Genomic DNA, 21,349 nt, shown 5'->3' with positions numbered 1-21,349 from the left:
AGAAAGAAAATCCCCAAAAAGAAAATACTTTCATCATCATTCAACACTTTCACCACACTCGCACATTATCACTGTTTTTGCAGAGGTGCTCAGAATACAACAGTCTAGAAGCATACACATATAAAGATACACAACATATCCCTCCAAACTGCCAATATCCCAAACCCCTCCTTTAAAGTGCAGGCATTGTACTTCCCATTTCCAGGACTCAAGTCCGACTATATGAAAATAACCGGTTTCCCTGAATCCCTTCACTAAATATTACCCTGCTCACACTCCAACAGATCGTCAGGTCCCAAGTACCATTCGTCTCCATTCACTCCTATCTAACACGCTCACGCACGCTTGCTGGCATATATATATATATATATATATATATATATATATATATACACCCCTCTGGGTATTCTTCTATTTTCTTTCTAGTTCTTGTTCTTGTTTATTTCCTCTCATCTCCATGGGGAAGTGAAACAGAATTCTTCCTCCGTAAGCCATGCGTGTTGTAAGTGGCGACTAAAATGCCGGGAGCAAGGGGCTAGTAACCCCTTCTCCCGTATCAATTACTAAATTTAAAAGAGAAACTTTCGTTTTTCTTTTTGGGCCACCCTGCCTTGGTGGGATACGGCCGGTGTGTTGAAAGAAAGAAAAGAGGTTAACCATAGAATTGATGAAGGAAAAGAGGCGAGTGGTGCGCTGAGGTATCTGTAGAGACAAGAAACGTTATCTATGGAGGCAAAGAAGGCAATGTATGAGAGTATAGTGGTACCAACACTCTTATATGGGTGTGAAGCTTGGGTTGTAAATGCTGCAGAGAGGAGGTGGTTGGAGGCAGTGGAGATGTCCTGTCTAAAGGCAATGTGTGGTGTAAATATTATGCAGAGAATTCGGAGTGTGGAAATTAGGAGGTGGTGTGGAGTTACTAAAAGTATTAGTCAGAGGGCTGAAGAGGGGCTGGTGAGGTGGTTTGGTCATTTAGAGAGAATGAATCAAAGTAGAATGACTTGGAGAGCATATAAATCTGTAAGGAAAGGAAGGAGGGGTAGAGGTTGTCCTCGAAAAGGTTGAAGGGAGGGGGTAAAGGAGGTTTTGTGGGCGAGGGGATTGGACTTCCAGCAAGCGTGTGCGAGCGTGTTAGACAGGAGTGAATGGAGACGAATGGTTTTTGGGACCTGATGAGCTGCTGGAGTGTGAGCAGGGTAATATTTAGTGAAGGGATTTAGGGAAACTGGTTAGCTGGACTCGAGTCCTGGAAATGGGAAATACAATGCCTGCACTTTAAAGGAGGGGTTTGGAATACTGACAGATTAGAGGGACTTCTAAACTGTCGTATCTGAGCGCCTCTGCAGAGACAGTGATATGTATGACTGATGGTGAAAATGTTGAATAATGATGAAAGTTTTTTCTTTCTTTATGGGTCACCCTGCCACGGTGGGGAAACAGCCGATGTGTTAAAAAAAATGTTATAAAAAATAAATTATTCTGTTTTTAATAAAAGCATTTGAATATGTTTATTTTATGTATAAATGACGTACAGTGGAACCTCAAATATTGAACTTTCTTCGGTCCAGAAGGCTGTTCGAGTGCCTTTACCGAATGAATTTATTCCCATCAGGAATAATGTAAATTAGATTAGTCCATTTCAGACCCTCAAAAATACAGTGGACCCCCGGTTAACGAACTTTTTTCATTCCAGTAGTATGTTCAGGTGCCAGTACCGACCGAATTTTTTCCCATAAGGAATATTGTGAAGTAGATTAGTCCATTTCAGACCCCCAAACATACACGTACAAACGCACTTACATAAACACACTTACATAATTGGTCGCATTTGGAGGTGATCGTTAAGCGGGGGTCCACTGTACACTTATAAAAGCACTTACAAAAATACACTTACATAATTGGTCGTGTTGGGAGCAGTTTGATTTTTGAGGTTCCACTGTACTCACATTTGTTTCGTGAAGACTGGTCAGGAATTATAAACTTAATATTTTCAATTTTCTTAAGGTTCAATTGTAAATATTTCTTCCTAGGTTAGTTTTTTAGTAAATGTATTGGTATTCTGTGATATGTGCCTTTTTTGTATGTGTGGAGAAATTAAATTTTTGGGGAGCAGCGAACAACTAATAAGTATGGATAAAATAATTATGTTCTGTGGTAGCCACTATTGTTGCTGCCCACATACTGGACATTTCCGTGAGCGAGGCCCAGGACATTGGAAGCTCATACCCCACCCTCACCTCATACAATTATCCTCACCACTAACTTCCCCCACTATATACCCAGACAAATTAACTCTTACCATAAGAATGAAAAAGTGGTGAGCATATCTAAAGAGTATTGTCTCAGATATAAGAGAGAGCAAGAGTGAACTGGAGAATGAGAGAGGGGGGGAAGCAGTCCAGCTGCTGTTTGTCCCTACACAATGCAAGAGAGGGTAAGAGCGAACAGTAGACTAAGAAATTCTCATTCATATTCTAAATGGAAAGGAGGAAGACAGCACACCTGCTAGTTGCCCCTACACATCTATCTGTACTGTGCTGCACTCTATAATGTACCATAGCTCTGTTTTATTTAAGTAACAAGTATATATTAATTAAACAATGTTCAATACTATTTACAAGTGAAAAGGAACAGTACTGAATGTATATTATTGGATGTGATAAATGGTTTTGAAAACCATTCTTAGTTAAAAATTGTGTAATTATATATGGAATATTATGGTTTGGGAACTCTTATGCGATTATAACACATGTAAGAAAAAACAGGTTCAGAGTTCCAAACGCTCAACTTACAAACAATTTCAAGACCACATTAATTTTGTGAGTAGAGGACTGGCTGTGCTTTCTACCATATGCTTGCTTAGTCAACCATTTTTGCAATTCATTTTGTATTTTATATAGTTATGTGGTAATTTCTTCAGTTATCTGACTACTAAATCAGCATGTGGAGACCAAGCATATGTTATCAAGTCACAACTGAAATGTTTTGACCTGATAATGGTCCAGGATAGACTAAAATGTTGTCTTAAGCTTCCTTCCAAAGTGAGAGTTATTGGTGAATTGTTTCAGCCACAATATTGTGAATTATTTTGCAAACATATAAGTGCCTCCTCAAAACACTATTCAAACAAAGGTCATTGAAATGTTTAGGAAAAAATCTACAGGAGACTAACTTATCAGTAACTGATGCATTTATTGTTTTAAAAATACTGTATATCTCTTAAATAATGCCCATTTTCAGTTCAATTTTTTGCACATGTAGTTTGTATTTTATGTATACTGTAACACATTTATAATACAGCCTCTCCTCACTTAGTGATGTACTTGTTTACCTACAACTCAAGACTTACGATGGGCTCTCTGACCAGTATGCATACCTAAATAATGTACATAAGAACTGATTTCCTCTATCCTGTTTATTAAAATATACAGTACACTACTGTATAAACATTTAAAAATATACCAGAAATGTTATAAATGGTGCAAAGGTGACATTAAAACAATATCAAAGATGGTTGACACAAACCCACTACCATTATAGTATGCTCCTCACTCAGCAACGAATTCATTTACTGATGTGGTCTCGGCAACGGAACTCTGTCGTTAAGTGAGGAGAGGCTGTATTTTGTTAGAATTGGGCCAAAGTCTATATCAAAGTAGGATAAAATAGTGCAAAAAAAAAAAAAAATAATTTTCAATTCTCATTAGAGTATGCTAATATACAAGGTTCTTGTAAAACAGTAAATTTTTCATTTTAAAATCTAATTTTCTTCGATTAACAGTATCAAATAGAATACAGTGGACCCCCGCTTAACGATCACCTCCAAATGCGACCAATTATGTAAGTGTATTTATGTAAGTGCGTTTGTACGTGTATGTTTGGGGGTCTGAAATGGACTAATCTACTTCACAATATTCCTTATGGGAAAAAATTCGGTCAGTACTGGCACCTGAACATACTACTGGAATGAAAAAAGTTCGTTAACCGGGGGTCCACTGTATAAAGATAATGAAAAAAAATTTGGTATTCTTAATTAATACAAAAAAGTTTAATGCAATGGATTCAACCAGAGGTTGAAAACCAAAACAAAATGAATACTGCAATTTATAAGTTTTTTATAATTCTGATGAAGTAAAATCTAAAAAAAGCCAACACTGTATGTCAGCACTTTTTAGCTCAGGATATCCTGAAACTCAGTAACATTATTATCTTTTAACTAAAATTATTTAATCATGTTAATGTAATACCAACTAGAGGTATCTAATAATATAGAGCTATGGGTAACTAAGTACATCTCTGCCACCATTTTGATCCTAATTCTGTACTACACAATAACCATCAACACAAAATTAACAATGTCTATAAGGGTGCCACTAAATACCGGACTCTTTCCATAGGGTCGCCGAGAGTTTGCCGCAACTTGTCCATATCAGGATAGAAGGACTGTGGAGGAGAGATGACTTCAAGGAGTCCACTATCAAGATGTTCTGGAAACCTGTCAATTAGTAAAGTTGCATTACACCAAGGGAAGAACCTGGAGTAATCAGACAAAACATTTCCAATAAATTGTGCAACAAATTTGTGAGCAGAATATGGAAGCACATCTGTCCAGTGATTAGCAGATTGAGGAGCAAGCCTCTACATGTCCTTGTGCTGAATGACCCCACAAGGATTTAGGGCTTCATATAAATAAAAATCGAAGGTTTTTTAAAATATTTTTTTAAATTAAATATTAATTTCTTTATTATATTATTATACAGAAATCACTGTGGTATAGTAAAACTTCAACTTAACAAACTAATAGAGAGATGAAGATTGCTGGTAATGTTGACTGGGGTGGACAGATAGCTTTTTTTTCCCAGAGCTGTAACAATAAACTACAATTCTGAAAACAATGAACTTTGTCTGTAGTTTCCAAATCAACTGACCCAGTGAATTTTGTATCATATCTCAAAAGCCCATAAAATTAATGTCCTTTAATAGGGAGTTTACTTACATCTGTAATTCTAAAGAAAAATACTGTACAATGCTGTATAACTTTTTATTTAATCCTTTGACTGTCGCGGCCGTATATATACGTCTTACGAGGTACCGTGTTTGACGTATATATTTTCTTCTTTTGCACACCCTACCAAATTCATCCACCAATCTCTGCAACTTCTCTTCAGAATCTCCCAAGAGCACAGTGTCATCAGCAAAGAGCAGCTGTGACAACTCCCACTTTGTGTGTGATTCTTTATCTTTTAACTCCACGCCTCTTGCCAAGACCCTCGCATTTACTTCTCTTACAACCCCATCTATAAATATATTAAACAACCACGGTGACATCACACATCCTTGTCTAAGGCCTACTTTTACTGGGAAAAAATTTCCCTCTTTCCTACATACTCTAACTTGAGCCTCACTATCCTCGTAAAAACTCTTCACTGCTTTCAGTAACCTACCTCCTACACCATACACTTGCAACATCTGCCACATTGCCCCCCTATCCACCCTGTCATACGCCTTTTCCAAATCCATAAATGCCACAAAGACCTCTTTAGCCTTATCTAAATACTGTTCACTTATATGTTTCACTGTAAACACCTGGTCCACACACCCCCTACCTTTACTCATAAATTCTAGCGGCTTCAAATCAAGCAGGAGAAAGCTGGTAGGCCCACATGAGAGAGAATGGGTCTGTGTGGTCAGTGTGCACCATATAATAAAATCCTGCAGCACGCAGTGCATAATGAGAAAAAAAAAAACTCCGACCGTTTTTTTAATTAAAATGCCGACTTTGTGGTCTATTTTCGTATAGTATTTATGGTTGTATTCTCATTTTCTTGGTCTCATTTGATAGAATGGATAACATATTATAGAAATAGAGGTGATTTTGATTGATTTTACTATAAAAAGAACCTAGAAATGGAGCTCAAAGTAAGGGAAATGTTTAATTTTTGCCAATGTTCAAAAGTAAACAAATGATGCCATTGTCCAATAAATGTCCAACTAGCCATTCTAATATGCAGTCATAAATGGGCTGATGTTATTTATACAATTATTACAGTATTGCAGTAGTCTGCATAATAGTAAGTCTTCTATTTTTTGTTTGAATAAAAATTCAAAATAGAAAGCAAGAGTAATACCAGAGGGGCCTGGAGACATGACTGATGAGCAAAAAAAATGTTATTTTAGAGCCAAGAATGTCTGCATTGTTCATTCTGGACCTTATTTTGAAATTGTCATATTTTTTAGTTTTCGTGAAATTGGCCAAATTGCAAATTTCTGACCACATTATTAGGTAGTTGAAATCGGTAAATGGGCAGTTTCTTGTATTCAATCGATAGAAAAAATGGAGTTCTAAAGAAATAGCTATGAGTTTGGGCGACTGGAACAATGGAATTAGCCGAAAATAGGGCTCAAAGTGGGCGAAATCGCCGATTTGTAAACAGCGCCGAGGTCACTAACTTCGCGAGAGCATAATTCCGTCAGTTTTCTATCAAATTTCGTTTTTTTGGTGTCATTACAATCGGGAAAAGATTCTCTATCATTTCATAGGAAAAAATAATTTTTTTTTTTAAATTTTGCGACACCAGGAGACACCTCAGGATTGGGGGTTGCGACAGTCAAAGGGTTAATTAACTAAAACTTTTATAAATTCAGTAATAGTAGTAATAATGGTTTCATAAAAGTCTTCAATAGTGTGTTTTTCATACCAAAATGTATAGTTATGAAGATGCAGCCTCCAGAAAATAATAAACGAAAAATTGTAAAAGAAACTGTAAACTCCCTTAATAACTTTCTTTCAAAGTCATATTTCTTATAAAAACCAAACCAAACAAATTATTTCTTTGCAAAGGGAACAATGTGTGATTCCATTTTATAACTTGTTAGGTACAAAGAAACCCACTATCGTGCCGGGGCACTTCGAGCAGAATAATCTTAATACTTAACCCCTTGACTGTCGCAACCCCAAATCCTGAGGTGTCTCCTGGTGTCGCAAAATCCCCCCCCCCTCCCCCCCCCCAAAAAAAAAAAAATCTTATGAAATGACAGAGAATCTTTTCCAGATTGTAATGACACCAAAAAAAAAAAAAATTATGGAAAACTGACGGAATTACGCTCTCGCGAAGTTAGCGACCTCGGCGATATTTACGAATTGGCAATCTCGCCCATTTTGAGCCCAATTTTCGGCTAATTCCATGGTTCCAGTCGACCAAACCCATAGCTATTTCTTTAGAACTCCATTTTTTCTATCGATTGAGTACAAGAACCTGCCCATTTACCAATTTCAATTACCTAACAACATAGTCAGAAATTTGCAATTTGGCCAATTTCACGAAAATTAAAAAATATGACAATTTCAAAATAGGGTCCAGAATGAACAATGCAGACATTCCTGGCTCTAAAATAACACTTTCTTTGTTCATCAGTCACATCTCCAGGCCCCTCTGATTTTACTCTTGCTTTCTATTTTGAATTTTTATTCAAACAAAAAATAGAAGATTTACTGTTATGCAGACTACTACAATACTGTAATAATTGTATAAATAATGTCAACCCATTCATGACTGCATATTAGAATGGCTACTTGGACATTTATTGGAAAATTACATCATTTGATTACTTTTGAACATTGGCAAAAATTAAACATTTCCCCTACTTTGAGCTCCATTTCAAGGTTCTTTCCTTAGTAAAACCAATCAAAATCACCTCTATTTCTATAATGTGTTTTAACATCAGAACATAAGAAAGGAGGAACGCTGCAGGAGGCCTGCTGGCCCATACTATGCAGGTCCTTTACAATTCATCCCACTAACAAAACATTTGCCCAACCCAATTTTCAATGCCACCCAAGAAATAAGCTCTGATGTGAAAGTCCCACTCAAATCCAACCCCTCCCACTCATGTACTTATCCAACCTAGATTTGAAACTACCCAAAGTCCCAGCCTCAATAACCCAACTAGGTAGACTGTTCCACTCATCAACTACCCTATTTCCAAACCAATACTTTCCTATGTCCTTTCTAAATCTAAACTTATCTAATTTAAATCCATTACTGTGGGTTCTCTCTTGGAGAGACATCCTCAAGACCTTATTAATATCCCCTTTATTAATACCTATCTTCCACTTATACACTTCGATCAGGTCTCCCCTCATTCTTCGTCTAACAAGTGAATGTAACTTAAGAGTCTTCAATCTTTCTTCATAAGGAAGATTTCTAATGCTATGTATTAATTTAGTCATCCTACGCTGAATGTTTTCTAACGAATTTATGTCCATTTTGTAATACGGAGACCAGAACTGAGCTGCATAATCTAGGTGAGGCCTTACTAATGATGTATAAAGCTGCAGTATGACCTCTGGACTTCTGTTGCTTACACTTCTTGATATAAATCCCAGTAATCTATTTGCCTTATTACGTACGCTTAGGCATTGCTGTCTTGGTTTAAGGTTGCTGCTCACCATAACCCCCAAGTCCTTTTTGCAATCTGTATGCCTAAGTTCTACATCATTTAACTTATAAGTACTAGGGTTATGGGCACTCCCAAGCTTCAGAACCTTGCATTTACAGTGGACCCCCGGTTAACGATATTTTTTCACTCCAGAAGTATGTTCAGGTGCCAGTACTGACCGAATTTGTTCCCATAAGGAATATTGTGAAGTAGATTAGTCCATTTCAGACCCCCAAACATACACGTACAAATGCACTTACATAAATACACTTACATAATTGGTTGCATTCGGAGGTGATCGTTATGCGGGGGTCCACTGTATCTACATTGAACTGCATCTGCCACTTTTCTGACCAAGAATAGAGTTTGTTTAAATCCTCCTGAAGTTCCATAACATCTACGTTTGAATCAATTATCCTACCTATCTTTGTGTCATCGGCGAATTTGCTCATATCACTAGTAATTCCCTCATCAAGATCATTGATATATATTATAAACAACAACGGGCCCAAGACTGATCCCTGTGGAATGCCACTTGTTACAGATCCCCACTCGGATTTAACCCCATTTATGGACACTCTCTGCTTCCTGTCAGTGAGCCATGACTCGATCCACGAGAGCACTTTTCCCCCAATGCCATGAGCTGCCACTTTCTTTAACAGTCTATGGTGCGGAACTCTATCAAAAGCCTTACTAAAATCTAAGTAAATAATATCAAATTTTTTATTGTGGTCAACAGCCTCAAAAACTTTACTGAAGAAAGTTAATAAATTAGTTAGACAAGACCGGCCTCTTGTGAATCCATGCTGAGTATCATTAATCAAGCTATGCTTATTGAGATAGCTTCTTATAATCTCAGCTATAATTGACTAGTAATTTGCCTAAAATTGACGTCAGGCTTATTGGGCGGTAATTTGACGGTAACGACTTGTCCCCAGTTTTAAAAATAGGAATTACATTAGCCATCTTCCACATATCAGACACTACACCTGTTTGAAGAGATAAATTAAAAATATTAGTTAATGGTTCACAGAGTTCCATTTTGCATTCCTTAAGAACCCTTGAAAAAACCTCATCAGGATCCGGCGACTTATTTTGCTTCAGTCTGTCTATCTGCTTCACAACCATCTCACTAGTGACTGTGATGTTACATAATTTATCTTCTTCTAGCCCACTGTAAAAATTAATTACTGGAATATTGTTAGTGTCTTCCTGTGTAAAAACAGAGAAAATAATTATTTAAAATCAAGCACATTTCATTCTCTTTGTCAGTAAGGTGCCCATAGTTATTTTTAAGGGGACCTATCTTATCTCTAACTTTTGATCTATAGACCTGGAAAAAACTTTTTGGGTTAGTTTTAGAATCCCTAGCAACTTTAATTTCATAGTCCCTTTTAGCTTTTCTTATCCCCTTTTTAATGTCCCTCTTAATGTCAATATACTGATTCATAAGATGACCCTCACCTCTTTTGATACGCCTATAAATTCCTTTCTTATGCCCTAGTAGATATTTGAGCCTATTATTCATCCATTTTGGGTCATTTCTATTTGATCTAATTTCTTTATATGGGATAAACGCTCTTTGAGCAGCATGTAAAGTGTTCAGGAAACTGTCATATTGATAGCTCTCTTCGTTACCCCAGTCAACAGATGATAAGTGTTCTCTAAGCCCATCGTAATCTGCTAAGCGAAAATCTGGGACTGTTACTGAGTTATCGCTACAATCATATTTCCATTCAATGCTAAATGTAATTGATTTGTGGTCGCTAGCACCCAGTTCCTCTGAAATTTCTAAATTATTAACAAGGGATTCATTGTTTGCCATAACTAAGTCAAGCAGGTTATTTCCCCTTGTAGGTTCTGTCACAAACTGCTTCAAAAAACAATCCTGAAATACTTCTAAGAAGTCGTATGATTCTAAATTCCCAGTCAAGAAATTCCAATCAACATGACTAAAGTTAAAGTCTCCTAGAATTACTACATTATCGTGCCTTGTGGCCTTAACAATTTCCTCCCATAGTAGTTTCCCTTGGTCCCTATCTAAGTTTGGGGGACGGTATATCACTCCTAAAATCAGTTTTTCATGCCCCTCTGAAAATTCTATCCAAACAGACTCTGTATGTGTTACTTCAGACTTAATACCCGTTTTTATGCAACAGTTCAAGCGATCTCGGACATACAGTGCCACCCCCCCCCCTTCCCAATACTATCTTCTTGGAACAATTTAAAACCCTGAATATGACATTCCGCAGGCATGTCCCGACTTTTTTGAATTAAACCACGTCTCAGTTAAGGCAAATACATCAATGTTACCTGCACTAGCAACTAATCTCAACTCGTCCATCTTATTCCTAGCACTACGGCAATTAGCATAATAAACATTGAAAGACTCTCCTTTCTCTTTACCCTTCCTGCTCATTTCTATTTTTCTACTAAACCTATTACTGTCCTTATCACCCAAGGTCCCTGGCTTTTCAATATCTACCTCATTCTTATTATTACTAGTTCCCCTAGAACTCGTAATATTACTACACTGGGACTTCACTGTTTTCCTGCCAAAACCCATACCACTAACTACTCCTAGTTTAAAGTCCTAACTGCTCCCTCCACTGCAGTTGCCAGTGCTCCCACCCCACACCTAGATAAGTGAACCCCATCCCTGGCATACATGTCATTTCTGCCATGGAAGAGGTCCCAGTTGTCATTGAATGTTACCACATTTTCCTTACAGTATTTGTCCAGCCAGCAATTGACACCAATTGCCCTGGACAACCATTCATTTCCAACTCCCCTCCTTGGCAAAATACCACATAGAGGGTTCCCACCCTTACTCCTAATTATTTCTATTGCTGACCTATACCTGCTAATCAGGTCTTCACTCCTACGTCTGCCAACATCGTTGCCTCCAGCACTGAGACAGATAATAGGATTACTCCCATTACCTCTCATGATGTCATCCAGACGGCTAACAATATCCTTCATCCCAGCCCCAGGAAAGCAAACTCTCTGTCTCCTACTCCTGTCCTTCAAGCAGAACGCCCTATCCATATACCTAACTTGGCTATCCCCAACAACAACAATATTCGTACCTTCCTTGGTGTCATTCGTCGTGACGTTCCCAGTAGTCGACTCACATTCGTCGGGTAGCACTGAGAATGTATTAGATGTTTCCACAACAGTTTCCACGGCAGTCTCTTTCTTCTTCATCGTTTCTACCTTTCCATTTGTCTTCTTGATCGTCAACTTCTTTCCCTGCTGTCCAGCCACTGACCAGTTTCCCTTCTTGACCTGAGGACTCAAAACAGGAGGACTACTACGAATCTTTTTGTTTTCCTCGGTCAGTCGCCGAATTTCCATATTCGCCATCCTCAATTCTTCCTTAAGCTGTTGGTAAAGTTGCTCGATGGAGGGCATCTTGCTTCAATTCTAGAGAGCGCGCAAACAGGTCTTCACAGAGCCAAGTACACGTCAACACTGCGCAAAAGCCAACTCAATCAGGAGCTACTGCGCAGCACGTCCGCACGGCCCAACAGCGATGTACGAAGGTACGAAGGCCCCCTGGAAATAGTGAAAAAGCGTGATGTAAATTATTTAGTGGTATAAACCTTGGTAATAAATACCGACAAGTTGGTTGTAATGATACTGGTCCTGTGGGGAGCAGCAGCAGGATAGTACTGCACCACCTCTTGGGGCCCTTAACAACAACAACAGTTTGGTGTGTGTCATGGGCGCCAACACATGGTGTGTGATTCTCTCCTCCTCTATTTATATATACATTAGTCATGCAGATTACATGGTGAGTTTAAATATGTGGCCTGTAGTTATAACTTTTCTCTTGACATATGCAAGACATCACCATCCCTGTAGAAGCCATTATTAGATGTACTAGTCATTATATTTTGTTGTTGCAGAAGTACTATGAAGATTCTATGTTCAATAAAGCCTAGAGATAAGGCCTGTGTTTCTATCACAACATTGGTTTAGAAAGACACGTAAGCAAACACTATAACATATTTATTAGAAAACGTTTCGGTCCTGGGACCTTGATCACTTCTAATCCATGAGACCAAGAAATCGTGAATACAACCATAAATACTATACAAAAATAGACCACAAAATTGGCATTTTAATTAATAAAAGATCGGAGTTTTTTTTCTCATTATGCACTGCGTGCTGCAGGATTTTTTTTATATGGTGCACACTGACCACACAGACCCATTCTCTCACATGTGGGCCTAACAGGTTTCTCCTGCTTGATTTGAAGCCGCTAGAATTTATGAGTATATATACGTCAAACACGGTGGCTCGTAAGACGTATATATACGACCAAAACAGTAAGAGGGTTAAAGACTATGAAGCAGTTTCTATTTTCTCTATAGTATTTTGTCTTTCATTTTTGTATAAACTTGCAAAGTTGAAGTTACTTTTAACTAAACTTGAGGAATCATTTATGAAATTATGGGGAGCACCATACAGTAATGATAAATACAGTAAATATACTTAGTGATGGGATTCAGGGAAACCGGTTATTTTATATAGCTGGACTCGAGTACTGGAAATGGGAAGTACAATGCCTGCACTTTAAAGGAGGAGTTTGGGATATTGGCAGTTTGGAGGGATATGTTGTGTATCCTTATACATATATGCTTCTAAACTGTTGTGTTCTGGGCACCTCTGCAAAAACAGTGATTATGTATGAGTGAGGTGAAAGTGTTGAATGATGATGAAAGTATTTTCTTTTTGGGGATTTTTTCTTTCTATTTGGGTCACCCTACCTCGGTGGGAAACGGCCAACTTGTAAAAAAAAAAAAAAAAAAAAAAATTAATAGGGAGATCTCTTAACTAACTGCAAATATCCAATATGTATAAACTAAGAAGAAATTTTGCAGTTAACATAAGCATCTTAGAACAACCCATGAAGATATACTTTAAATGTACCATGCAGCACTTACTTTCTCTCAATCTGTGAGGCAACTTGGCGGACATAGTCCAAATCCCACTAGAAATGAATACAGTGAACATTATTAGTACTGTCTGCCTATGTATTGATATACAGTATACTAAATGGCTAAAAAAATAATAGCAAAGATTAATTTAAATAAACACTACATACTGGTCAAATTATATGAATATAAAATCAACAGCTGAATTTAATGTTATTAATGACAGTAATAAATCTATTACAGAACAGGTTTATTTTTAACAATTAAAATAATGCACTTCACATTATTCTGTCAAAGTTAGGATATACTATTTGCTTTATTAGCTTTAGTAAAATTCCTGATTAATGAAGACATTTCAGTACAAGTTCATGAGACTATTGATAATCTTCAGTTTATAAAATAACATTTTCTAATAAATGGTCAGTTGTTGTATATGGCTACTGCTGAAAAAAAGTTACAGCTGAATATGGCTAAAGTTAGTTATCATAATTTTCACTACTTAAAGCAACTGTATTATACAGAATTTACAAGAAAAATTCTATGACAAAATTTTATGTTATATAGTACTGTTCTTTATTGTATCTAATCTTATGATGATTTATATTTCAAAGTAAATGTAATACATTTAAATAAAAACTTGAAATAAATAAGGACTTGCTTCAGCAACAAAGACGACAATAATGCATTCATCCATCTCTTCGATGGACATGGAGTCAATGAGGTTCCTGAGTGTTGTCATGAGGTAGCTCTGCACTTGTCGCTTTACTGTGGGCACTCCTAGCACCATTGTTGCTGTGCAAAACAAACATACAAATGCCACTGTTAAAAACTAAAGAAAGCAAGCTGAATCTGCAAAATCCTCACTGATGTTACAAGCACTATGCTTTTATATTCCATCAATACAAAATTTAATTTGAATCATACATATAGCACACTAAACTGGATATTACATGCCACAGAGTGCTATTTACTATAATATGAAAAGTCTCAACACATATCTTGGTACATTTAGGAGAGGCATTTTTAATAAGTGTTAGGGGCCTAAGAATGTTCAACTGGCTGTCTTCAAGAAGGCAATGGACAGACACCTAAAGTCAGTTCCCAACTAACCAAGCTGTGGTTCATACGTCGGTTTGCATGCAGCCAGCAGTAAAAGCCTGGTTGATCAGGTCATGATCCACTGCAAAGTCTGGTCCCAGACTGGGTTGTGGGGGCACTGACCCCTGAAACTCCCTCCAGGTATACCCTGTTTCATTTTTTGTCAGGCTTTGAATATCCTATGGAGAATCTAGACATAAGTGACATCTCACATACTATAAAAAGAACTGATATAGCCCTACTCTAGTTGAGTGCCAAGAGTAACTATTTCTAAACACACAATCACAATATTTACACAACCCAGCAGAACATAGGTTAAAAGTAGGTCACTTCTGTTTTGCTCAACTACTTGACCATTTGATAACACAAAGCTAGGTTCACATATACTAGGAGCTTTCATAGTTGATGAAATATCCTAAATCAAGTCAATATAACCTGTTACTTTTGCAACTTTATATTGATTATTATAGTACATGCAATATATGCCGAGGATAAATCTTGGACTTTCAGTGTGTGAAATGAGGATGCTACCGACCAACCATCAAAGGTGTTCCATAGCTCGATCACTAGTGCACTCAGCTCACACACTGAGGTTTTGAGTTCAAATCTCCAGTATGGCTGGAAAACATCAGGGATGTGTTTCCATAAGACACCAGTTGTCCCTGTTCACCCATCAGTATAAAATGGGTACCTAGGTGTTAGTCAACTGGTGTGGGTCGCATCCTGGGACAAAACTGACCTAATTTGCCTGAAATGTTCAGCATAACAAGTGGCTTTCTATATAGTAGTATAACATTCATGTCAGCTAGGCCTGTACACCTTGTACATGTACTTGTAGAAATAAAAATATTATTTTTATTATTATTACTATTGTTATTATAAAGAATTTTACTTCTGTATGTAATATTTTCATATATCTTAAAATAAGCTTAAGTTTGCCTGAAATGCTTTACATACTATAGGGGCTTTCTGAATGTGCACCTAAATATCACCCATCTCTATACAAACATTGAATCATAGTGAGATAAATAATCTGAATCCAAGTGTCTCTATCATCCATAAATGCTCTCAACTCCCAGAGGCACAATTATTACATGTTCATGTCAGAAGCTGGACAGGTGTGGTAGACAGAACTGCCTAAAATAGATTCCCTCTCACATTGACCTTCAGATGCAAGATAGGCCTAGTGAAATGACAAAAGCGTATGCCTCTAAGAAGCGTATGATATAGGTGGAGGAGGATAGGAAGAGAGGAAAGGCAGAGACTTACCAGAGTGACGTTCCTTGGAGAGTTTGAAGGCAGGGGTGGTGGCAGCGTGAGAGTGAAGAAGGTGGGGCAGGTAACTGTAGATGGAGGGCAGGTGCATGTCTGATGTGTGGCTCAGGTTGGCCAGTAGATCTCTAGTCTCCTGTGACAGTGATGCCCGGAACTCTGTTAAGTTGCCACTCTCTGAATCTGCAGCCACAAGAGGTCTTCTATTATGGTCTCTTAATTCAGAAAAATTTGCTACAATACTGTAGCTACAATTCTTCAGAAGTAGTCTACAAACTGGAAATAATCACTAGATATTTTGGTATTGCTTTGGTAATAGTTCAGGACTGTGCATTAGTTGTGAAGTCTCGTAAGTTATTATTTTTGTGACCAAATCCATTTTTTCTATAAAAGAGCTCATTATAACTAACTTGCTCAGTTAACAGAATGTTGAGACCCAATCCCTGGACCCACTGTGTACCTCTGTAATCTTAATCTAGGTATGAAGAGCCTACCACCCACAGGATGGGCACAAGATGCATAATAAAACAAACTAATATTGCAGATTATACTTTCAAATGTATGCCTGTGTGTAGTGTATGTTTTGGTTACTTCACCAATTTATTAGAGACTCAACTCTTGGCCCTGCATCCTGTACTACTATTCTTTGTTTGGAATCACTAATTTATAGCCTTTTGAGTCTTATCATATCTGCTCTTGAAGCTGCCTCATCCAAGTCATTCCACTTCTCAAGCACCCTGAGGCTTAAACATTTCCTTACATCCCCGCAGCTCATCTGTGTCTTTAGTTTCTACCAGTGTTTCCTTGATCTTGGTTCTCTTAATTTAAACAATCTGTCCTTATCTGCACTATCAATTCCTATTAGGATTTTTATGTTATATAATGTCTTTCCTTTTCCTTCTTTCTTCTAAGGTGGTAAGGTTCAGGTCCTTTCAACTCTCCTCCTCCAGGTACTAGTCTGATAGCAAACCCAAGGACCTTTTCATGTTTCTTCATGTGCTTGACTAAGTGCTGGTTCCATCCTGGGAACATGTACTCAATGATTAGCCTAACATATGTCATATGTAAAGTCCTATAGAATTCTTTGTTAAAGTTTTTGAATGCTGCTCTCAAGTTTGCTGATCATGGATATGCTGCTAATTTTTATACATTTTATGTGTAATTATAACAATATGCTAGGTGTTATATTTACTCTCAAGTCCTTTTCATGCTTTGATATTTACAGCTTCTCACTGCCCATGCTGTATGTTGTGTCCAGTCTGCCTCACCTCAAATTCACATTACCATGAATTTCTTTGGACTGAAATAAGAAAGTCACCTATTTTTACCCTTATTTAACTGTGACTTACTAACCTGTTGGTTAACCAGGCTGCTACTGTTGGTGGCTCTTGAGCCCACAAACCCATCACAGTTGGGTCAATCTGCCACTATGGAGGTAGTGATCCAGTTTCTTTTTGTACCATATATGCAATCAATTCAGGTCTCCCTACCCTTTATCACAATCCTTTCTCACTCTTATTCTTCTCATCAGTTTTATATCAGCAAACAGTAACAAGATTCAATCCCTTCTGGTAGGTCATTCATGTGTATTAGGAATAGTAGTGGTCCTATTACTGATCCTTGCTCAACTCCCACTCATTACTCTCTTCTCTTCTAATGTTTCATCTCTTATTGTTACTCTCTACCTGGTTATTCAGGTGCCCTTGAGCTATTGGAACACTGCTTTTTAGCTCTCTCTGTTCCTCTAATTTCTGGACTAATCTCTGGTGTGGTACTGTATCAAATACCTTTTTTTTTTAATCCACTTAACCTTGTCTCTCTTGTTTTGTCTCTGACTTTCATGGAATTCAAGCAGATCAGTTATACAGGATTTTCCATCCCTAAATCCATGCTGGTTTTCTGCAAAGAATCTTTCCAAGTGCCCCAATAGCCTTTTCCTTATTATCTTCTCTGGAACTGGACTGTATTTCAGTGCCTCCTCTGTCCTCCTTTTATATATGCAGATTACATTTGACTTTTTCCACTTGTCTGGCAGTTGTCCTAATTGGAGAGACTGATTGAATATCTTTGCTATTGGGCCACAGTCTTTCTACCCATTCTCTCAGCATTCATGGAACATATTATCTGGTTCAATTCCTTTACCTGGAGTTTACCTGGAGAGAGTTCCGGGGGTCAATGCCCCCACGGCCCGGTCTGTGACCAGGCCTCCTGGTGGATCAGAGCCTGATCAACCAGGCTGTTGCTGCTGGCTGCACGCAAACCAACGTACAAGCCACAGCCCGGCTGGTCAGGAACCGACTTTACGTGCTTGTCCAGTGCCAGCTTGAAGACTGCCAGGGGTCTGTTGGTAATCCCCCTTATGTATGCTGGGAGGCAGTTGAACAGTCTTGGGCCCCTGACACTTATTGTATGGTCTCTTAACGTGCTAGTGACACCCCTGCTTTTCATTGGGGGGATGTTGCATCGTCTGCCAAGTCTTTTGCTTTCGTAGTGAGTGATTTTTGTGTGCAAGTTCGGTACTAGTCCCTCTAGGATTTTCCAGGTGTATATAATCATGTATCTCTCCCGCCTGCGTTCCAGGGAATACAGTTTTAGGAACCTCCAGCGCTCCCAGTAATTGAGGTGTTTTATCTCCGTTATGCGCGCCGTGAAGGTTCTCTGTACATTTTCTAGGTCAGCAATTTCACCTGCCTTGAAAGGTGCTGTTAGTGTGCAGCAATATTCCAGCCTAGATAGAACAAGTGACCTGAAGAGTGTCATCATGGGCTTGGCCTCCCTAGTTTTGAAGGTTCTCATTATCCATCCTGTCATTTATCTAGCAGATGCGATTGATATGTACAATGTTATGGTCCTTGAAGGTGAGATCCTCCGACATGATCACTCCCAGGTCTTTGACGTTGGTGTTTCGCTCTATTTTGTGGCCAGAATTTGTTTTGTACTCTGATGAAGATTTAATTTCCTCGTGTTTACCATATCTGAGTAATTGAAATTTCTCATCGTTGAACTTCATATTGTTTTCTGCAACCCACTGAAAGATTCGGTTGATGTCTGCCTGGAGCCTTGCAGTGTCATGCAGATTCGGGTGTCATCTGCAAAGGAAGACATGGTGCTGTGGCTGACATCCTTGTCTATGTCGGATATGAGGATGAGGAACAAGATGGGAGCGAGTACTGTGCCTTGTGGAACAGAGCTTTTCACCGTAGCTGCCTCGGACTTTACTCTGTTGACGACTACTCTCTGTGTTCTGTTAGTGAGGAAATTATAGATCCATCGACCGACTTTTCCTGTTATTTCTTTAGCACGCATTTCGTGCGCTATTACGCCATGGTCACACTTGTCGAAGGCTTTTGCAAAGTCTGTATATATTACATCTGCATTCTTTTTATCTTCTAGTGCATTTAGGACCTTGTCGTAGTGATCCAATAGTTGAGACAGACAGGAGTGACCTGTTCTAAACCCATGTTGCCCTGGGTTGTGTAACTGATGGGTTTCTAGATGGGTGGTGATCTTGCTTCTTAGGACCCTTTCAAAAATTTTTATGATATGGGATGTTAGTGCTATCAGTCTGTAGTTCTTTGCTGTTGCTTTACTGCCCCCTTTGTGGAGTGGGGCTATGTCTGTTGTTTTTAGTAACTGTGGGACGACCCCCGTGTCCATGCTCCCTCTCCATAGGATGGAAAAGGCTCGTGATAGGGGCTTCTTGCAGTTCTTGATGAACACGGAGTTCCATGAGTCTGGCCCTGGGGCAGAGTACATGGCATGTCATTTATCGCCTGTTCGAAGTCATTTGGCGTCAGGATAACATCGGATAGGCTTGTGTTAACCAAATTTTGTGGCTCTCATAAAAAATTCATTTTGATCTTCGACTCTCAGTCTGGTTAGCGGCTTGCTAAAAACTGAGTCATATTGGGACTTGAGTAGCTCACTCATTTCCTTGCTGTCATCTGTGTAGGACCCATCTTGTTTAAGTAGGGGCCCAATACTGGATGTTGTTCTCGACTTTGATTTGACATAGAAGAAATACTTTGGGTTTCTTTCGATTTCATTTATGGCTTTTAGTTCTTCCCGCGATTCCTGACTCCTATAAGATTCCTTTAGCTTAAGTTCGATATTTGCTATTTCTCTGACCAATGTCTCCCTACGCATTTCAGATATATTGACCTCTTTTAGCTGCTCTGTTATTCTTTTCCATCGCCTGTAAAGGGAGCGCCTGTCTCTTTCTATTTTACATCTACTCCTCCTTTTTCTTAGAGGAATAAGCCTTGTGCATACATCGAGTGCCACCAAGTTAATCTGTTCTAGGCATAAGTTGGGGTCTGTGTTGCTTAGTATATCTTCCCAGCTTATATCGGTTAGGACTTGGTTTACTTGGTCCCACTTTATGTTTTTGTTATTGAAGTTGAATTTGGTGAATGCTCCCTCGTGACTAGTCTCATTATGTCGGTCTGGGGCTCCACGCATATATGTCTGAACCTCAATTATGTTGTGATCTGAGTATACTGTTTTTGATATGGTGACATTTCTTATCAGATCATCATTGTTAGTGAAGATGAGGTCTAGTGTATTCTCCAGTCTAGTAGGCTCTATTATTTGCTGGTTTAAATTGAATTTTGTGCAGAGATTTAAAAGCTCGTTTGAGTGTGAGTTTTCATCAGAGCTGCCTCCTGGTGTTATTACTGCAACAATATTATTTGCTATATTCCTCCATTTTAGGTGCCTTAAGTTGAAATCCCCCTGGAGCAAGATGTTGGGTGCAGGAGCTGGAAGATTTTCCAGACAGTGGTCAATTCTTAACAGCTGTTCCTGGAAATGCTGGGATGTTGCATCCGGAGGCTTGTAGACTACCACAATGACTAGGTTTTGGTTCTCGACCTTTACTGCTAAAACTTCCACTACATCATTTGAGGCATTTAGCAGTTCTGTGCAAACAAGTAACTCTGCAATGTACAGGCCAACCCCCCCCCCCCCTTTTGCCTGTTCACTCTGTCACATCTGTATAGGTTGTAACCTGGGATCCATATTTCGTTGTCCAAGTGATCTTTTATGTGGGTTTCAGTGAAAGCCACGAACATTGCCTTTGCCTCTGCAAGCAGTCCACGGATGAAAGGTATTTTGTTGTTTGTTGCTGGCTTTAGACCCTGTATATTTGCAAAGAAGAATGTCATCGGACTGGTGGTATTGTTGGTACTGGGGGGGGGATTTTTTTCCGGCATTAGTATCTGTATCTGTTGGTTTGAAGTGGAGGCCATCGACTGTGGTTCCACTCCAGGAATGACTGGATTTGGTGTACGATTTCTGCCATTTCCTGCCAGTTTTTTTTCCTTCCTGGCACTAAAAAACCTCTCCCTCTTGAGTGGCTGTGGCTACCCAGGTTTTCCCATGGCCTGGATGTTTTGTATCTTTTTGTACCCTTTAGATGGTGTGCCTGGCAATTTAAGTTATAGCACAGTCTTTCCTGTACTGAAGAGGTACACATTTCAGGGTGAAAAAGCTTACAGGAAGGGAGTTTGCATTTTCCTGTTGTCATATGGGCATGACATTTTCTAGGGTGGTCATAGTTGCACGTCCCGTCTGTTTTTCCAGATTTCCCATGTCTG

General features: G+C 38.7%; 1 protein-coding gene across 7 annotated transcripts in view; it reads right to left on the bottom strand.

Moving 5' to 3' along the window:
• The window catches only part of Mgat4a (alpha-1,3-mannosyl-glycoprotein 4-beta-N-acetylglucosaminyltransferase a), a 235,277-nt gene that overhangs the window by 115,329 nt on the left and 98,599 nt on the right, over window positions 1-21,349 (bottom strand). For all 7 annotated transcript variants that reach the window (XM_070089214.1, XM_070089210.1, XM_070089213.1 and 4 more), the window contains 4 exons: window positions 15,750-15,935; window positions 14,041-14,174; window positions 13,392-13,438; window positions 4,382-4,495 (listed from right to left, as the gene is read on the bottom strand). In XM_070089214.1, the coding sequence (XP_069945315.1) occupies window positions 4,382-4,495; window positions 13,392-13,438; window positions 14,041-14,174; window positions 15,750-15,935 (481 nt within the window). The remainder of the gene's footprint in view (window positions 1-4,381; window positions 4,496-13,391; window positions 13,439-14,040; window positions 14,175-15,749; window positions 15,936-21,349) is intronic.

The sequence above is a fragment of the Cherax quadricarinatus genome, chromosome 27 (genome assembly GCF_038502225.1).
Source record: "Cherax quadricarinatus isolate ZL_2023a chromosome 27, ASM3850222v1, whole genome shotgun sequence".
NCBI lineage: Eukaryota > Metazoa > Arthropoda > Malacostraca > Decapoda > Parastacidae > Cherax > Cherax quadricarinatus.
Note: the sequence above shows the minus strand (reverse complement) of the source record. Positions and strands in the feature narration are given on the sequence as shown.